The 6,000-nt window shown below is 41.2% G+C and overlaps 1 protein-coding gene across 1 annotated transcript in view; it reads right to left on the reverse strand.

Moving 5' to 3' along the window:
• ORC1 (origin recognition complex subunit 1) overlaps positions 1 to 4,349 on the reverse strand; it is a 30,847-nt gene extending 26,498 nt beyond the window's left edge. The window contains exons 1-3 of the mRNA XM_042781658.1: positions 4,255 to 4,349; positions 3,311 to 3,438; positions 878 to 1,056 (exon numbers count right to left, since the gene is read on the reverse strand). Coding sequence (XP_042637592.1) covers positions 878 to 1,056; positions 3,311 to 3,438; positions 4,255 to 4,349 — 402 coding nt within the window. The remainder of the gene's footprint in view (positions 1 to 877; positions 1,057 to 3,310; positions 3,439 to 4,254) is intronic.
• Positions 4,350 to 6,000: the final 1,651 nt, after the last annotated feature.

Genomic DNA, 6,000 nt, shown 5'->3' on the forward strand with positions numbered 1-6,000 from the left:
GGCTAAGATCAGATTACTCAATTTGTTTACAATGCCTTCTAAAAAAAAATCCAGACGCATCTTATCTACTGAGTGCTCAATACTCCTCAATATGGCTCTTCATCACGAGGTGAGCTAAGCTTGTCAGGGCCTATTCTATCCCACCATCATACTGTTGCTCAAGCACTGTTGCCTTCCCCTGTGCCTTTCCAACTGTACAAAATCTGCTGTTTTAACTTCTACATCTGCCTTTCACTACTTCAACTTTCTATCTCTCATTGATTTTCCTCAGAGATAACACTATTTTATAGCACATATTATGCTGGGTCCACAATCTAGAAAAATGTGAACAGAACCCTGCCAGGCCAAAGCCTCTTTGATCTACCATTAAACAAATCACCTGAGTCACCATACAACCACAGTTCACATAATGATCTAAGCCCACCTCTGAGGCCTAGGAATTATCCCTATCTTTAGCTTCAACACCAGTGTCTCAATTGAGCTTATAAACCAACAGCTCAGTAGCACCTGATTTGCTATGAAATCCCATAACATAAACATGCTGGCAGCAACTAGCACTCAAGATGAAATCCTCACTTAAACAATCACATTTAGCCTCACAATGCTCGATGCCTGCCACAATCATAGTTAAATATAATTTCCCACTGAAACATATTTGCTAATTTCTACTCATCCCTTAGGTCACAACTTAAATGTTATTTCCTCTAGGAGGCTCCTAACACATGGTAAGTGCTCTCCAGGCAAACAGACATGACAGCAGAGAATGCATTTCCTTTGGGGTGAATCAGAGTGAGTATTATTTTTGAGATCATGCAATTTAGGAGGCAGACAGAAATAAGTTTCACAATAGAACTGAGAGAACCAAGGCACCACCTACCCGCACAGGGCCAATGATGGTCTCTGCATTAATGTTGCCATCACAGGCAGGGTAGTCATACCAGAATATCTCCTGTGCAGCAGGCTTCCGGCCCAACAAATGCCGTTTACACTCAGGGACTTCACAGAATCGGATACACCACTGTACTTGAGCACATTTCTTGGAATGAGGTTTGGAATCTAGGAGGGATTAGGAGGAAAGAAGAAGGATAAGAATATCTGCAAACATATCTACTAAAATAAATTATTAACTACTTCTTATGTGCCAGATCCTGTGCTAAATACTAGATATATATTATCCTTATAATAACCCTATAAGGTAGGTGCTACAGCTATCCCCTCTTTACAGGTAATACCAAGTTGTGGTTATTGTTGTTGTTATGTGCCATGGAGTCGCACCCGACTCATAGAGATCCCTCCTTGGGTTTCTGAGGCTGTATCACTATGGAAGTAGATTGTCCAACCTTCCTTCCGAGAAGTGGCTGGTGGGTTTGAACCGCCAGCCTTCTGGTTAGCAGTCAAGTTCCTTAGGCACTATGCTACCAGAGCTCCTAAGTTGTGGTTACAAGACCTTAAATAATTTGTCAAAGATCCCAGGATCAACCAGCAGTGATCTGACTCTATCCAGTACCTCTGCTCTTCCCACTTTGCTCCACTTCTTAATGGTGCTATCAGCCAACAAAAAAATTATAAAAGGCATTTGAGAGGAGCTGCTCTAATCATATCCTGGTAATTGTAAAACAGTTAATCACTCAGCTGTTAAACAAAGAGGCTAGAACCTACCAGCCACTGTGGGGGCAGGGGGCAGAACGGGGGACAGATGGGACCTGGCAATCTGTTCATGTAAAGATTGTTGTGTTCTGTTGAGTTGATTCTGACTCATAGTGACCCTATAAGACAGAGTAGTACTGCCCATAGGGATTCTAAGGCTGTAATATTTACAGAGCAGACCACCACGTCTTTTCTCTCACAGAGTGGCAGACCTTTCAGTTAGCAGCCGAGCTCTTAACCAGGCCTCAACAGTAATTATAAAGAAGCCATCAAACAGGAACGAAGTAAAAACGTGAGCAAGAACTAGAGGGATGGCCACTGAAACTGAGATCACATCTGGCAAATGTATGCTTACATCTTCAGCTGTAATATTATAATATACTTCTATTATCACTCCACACCAGGAGCTCTGGTAGCGTAGTGCCTAAAGCACTTGACTGCTGACCAGAAGGCTGGCGGTTCAAACCTACCAGCCACTCCTTGGAAGGAAGACTGGGCAATCTACTTCCATAGTGATAATGCCTCAGAAACCCAAGGAGGGGGCACTATGAGTCGGGTCCAACTCGACAGCACATAACAACAACAAAAACAACATCACTCCACCCAAGCATCAGCTCCCAGTCAAAGGACATACACTCCAGTACCATCACCATTTCCCTTCTTTTCTTTAGCTCTCTTCAAAGATTAAAGCCATTCTACGGAGCATCTCAGTGATTCTAATATCTGCACAAAAGACCAAACTTCTGCTGATGTGCTCCCTCTAGTGGATGACGGTTTGATGAAGATGCTCTCCACACCTTTCAAATACTCCTCTGATCTGTGTAATGTAAAACATCTTTATCTACTCATGCTACCAGTTCCTTCTTTTAGGCATACAAACCACCACCAGAGTATCTAACTGCCACAGTCTTTGCTCTCCCAGCTTTGGGAAGGTACAGTTTTGTACAGTTTCAAACTACCATCTTACTTTTTAACCCTCCTTTTGGAGCCCCACCCCATCCCACCATTCAGTGCTCTCCTGTTTTGCAGAGGGATAGAAGCTTGGACTGAGGCTGTAAGTGTGGGCTGGTAGGCTCTGGTTATCACTATCTTCCCTCTTGCTCCTCCAGCAGTAGTGGCTTCCTGCACTTACTGATCCCAGGGCGATATCATCTTCTTCCTTTTGTTCCCCCAGCCTTTTTAACAACTGTAATCAAATCCCTGAGTAAAACACTTGTTTTCATTTTCCTGCCAGAACACCAAATGATAACACATCCCCAATCTGATTTACCTCTTTCCTTGTAAAGAGGTTGCGATTACAAAATGCCAAAGTTACAGGACACACCTCTGTCATAGTGCAAGGCATCTATTTTATCCCTGAATTCATCCCTTTTCTCCATTCCAAAAATACTGCCTTGATGGCCATTCTTACTCATTCCTAACATTAATGGCAAAACGAAATCCTTGATATCTCCAATCTTATTTTACCCAATGCCGTTCTGGTAAGTGTACAGGTTCACTAGATCTAAGAAGGTAAAACTAGTTTCAATAACTCCAGCTTACACTCAAAGGTGCCCTATATGCTACTATGAACAGAAGAATCAGGAACTTCCACTCTTCCCCACCAATTAGTGCTTTCCAATGGTGCATGACAAGAACGTTTTCACTCCGGTCTCAAACTCACCATCTTCAAACAACTCAATCAATTTAGCAACATACGGGTTTTCATCATCATCGCCTTCAATCAGCACGAACTGTCCAACTTGAATGTGAATCTGAGTCGAACAACCTTCTGCTTTCACACATATTTCACTGCAAAGTAACAGAGAAGCATGTCAGAAAATCATTTAAGGCAGGCTAAGCTCTAAAGACCCTCTAAACCAAACTCATTGCTGTCGAGTCGGATCTGACTCATAGTGACCCTTCCTTGAATTTCCGAGGCAGTATCACTACGGAAGTAGGTTGTCCAACCTTCCTTCCGAGGAATGGCTGGTGGGTTTGAACCACCAGCCTTCTGGTTAGCAGGCAAATGCCTTAGACACTATGCCATTAGAGCTCCTAAAGACTCTCTGGGCAGAGGAATGTGCTGTCCAACTGGAAAATCCCCTAAATAGTTTCTCTCTGCTGACTGTTCTCCCACTAGAACACCAATTTACCTAGTTACATTCAAGACTAGAGGAAATGGATTGAATAAATTGTTTTGGAACAAGTGAATACAGAGGCTTTAATGTGAACTCCGACTCCTCTGAGTTATTGCCACAGAACGACAAAGGCTTCCTAAGGCTGAAAAGCCATCCAATGATGATATTAAATTGTTCAGAGAGCTCTAGGGCTAGGGAGGACATAGTACTAACATCTAATTCTACCCTGTTTTCTGACAGAATTATACAGAATCCATCTTAAATTTAGATGACATTATCATACATAACAAATTTCATTAACCTGCTATAACAATACCTTCTCTTAACACAAACTACTACCTTTATACCATCAAACAGAACCCTTCTTTATAATCAATTATATCTACTATCCCTCAGTCTTTAATCTATAGTTACTAGAACAGGCTTGATCTGTTATTAACAGTTTAGCTTGGAAAAACTACATTACCAGGACAATCCCATCACTCACTTGTAGGTTTGGTGGTGTAGTTTTTGATCCAACAATGGCCTGCCAACCCATGAGTAAGTTTGTCTGGTCTTCAGTCTTGTGCTGTAGTATGCCATGGCTCCTGCGTAAAAGTCACTAACTGTGAGTTACATGACAATATTCTGATGGATTCTAGGGTATAGTCCTCACATTTAATGAGTTCAATCTTCTTTTCTGCCCTACTGGAAGCCCATGAATGGAAGAAATGATGAAGTAAAAAGAGTTGAACAGAGATTTGAAAGGGTAACTCGTGAAGACAAAGTAGTATAACGAAATGTGCAAAGACCTGGAGTTAGAAAACCAAAAGGGAAGATCATGCTCAGCATTTCTCAAACTGAAAGAACTGAAGAAAAAAATTCAAGCCTCAAGTTGCAATACTGAAGGATTCTCTGGGCAAAATACAGAACAATGCAGGAATCATCAAGAGAAAATGGAAGGAATATAGGTGAAGAAAAAGAATCAGTTGATATTCCACCATTTCAGGAGGTAGCATTTGATCAAGATCTAATGGTACTGAAGGAAGATGTCCAAGCTGCACTGAAGGCACTGGTAAAAAATAAGCCTCCAGGAATTGACAGATACCAATTAAAGCACTTACTGATGGAGATCAAATACTATAAACCTTCAGTACGGATTACACCTCAATGTTAAAAAACCAAAACTCTTCACAACTGGACCAATAAGCAACATTATGATAAAAAAGAGACAAGATTGCAATTGTCAAGGATATCTGTGACCATCAGTAAGTGCTTCAAGTCACTTTCACTTTCAGCAAGCAAGGTTGTGCCATCAAAGGTTGTTAATAAATCTTCCTCCTATCCTGATGCCCCATTCTTTAAATCCAATCCAGCTTGCTGCACTACTTGCTCACCATACAAACTGAATACGTATGGTGAAAGGATACAACTTTGATGCAAAATTCTCCTGATTTTAAACCACACAGTATATTTTTTTATTTGAACGACTGCCTCTTGGTCTATGTACAGGTTCTACACAAGCATAATAAAGTGCTCTGGAATTGCCATTCTTCGAAACATTATCCTTTATTTGCTGTGATCTGGTTAGTCCTGAAGAAGTGCAGCTGGAATGCTCCTTGGAGATGAGAATGACCAGACTTTGTCTCACTTACTTTGGTCATATTGTCAGAAGGGAACATTCCCTTGAGAAGATATCATGCTTGGTAAAGTAGAGGGTCAACGAAGAAGGGAAGACCCTCAGCGAAATGGACTGACACAGTGGCTGCAATGATGGGCTCAAATACAGTAAGGATTTTGAGGATGGCATAGGACTGGGCAGTGTTTCCTTCTGTTACAGTACATAGGGTCACTATGAGTTGGAGCTGACTCAACGGCACCTAACAACAACACAATCGAATGCCTTTGTATAGTTCATAAAACACAAATAAATATCTTTCTGGTATTCTTGGCTTTCAACTAAGTTCTATTTTACAATAGCAATGATATCCCTCGCTCTGTGTCCTCTTCTGAACGTGGCTTGAATTTCTGACAGTTCCCTGTCAATGTACTGCTGCAATAATTTTTTTAATTACCTTCATCAAAATTTTATTTATGAGTGATATTAATGATACTGTTCTATAATTCCCACATTCTGTTGGATCACCTTTCTTTGGAACGGGCACAAATATCTTCCAATCAGTTGGCTAGGTCACTGTCTTCCAAATTTCTTGGCACAGATGAGGAAGTGCTTCCAATGTTCCATTTGTAGAAA

The sequence above is a fragment of the Orycteropus afer genome, unplaced genomic scaffold (assembly GCF_000298275.1).
Source record: "Orycteropus afer afer isolate SDZICR_OR568_19922 unplaced genomic scaffold, OryAfe1.0 scaffold00145, whole genome shotgun sequence".
Taxonomy (NCBI): Eukaryota; Metazoa; Chordata; class Mammalia; order Tubulidentata; family Orycteropodidae; genus Orycteropus; species Orycteropus afer.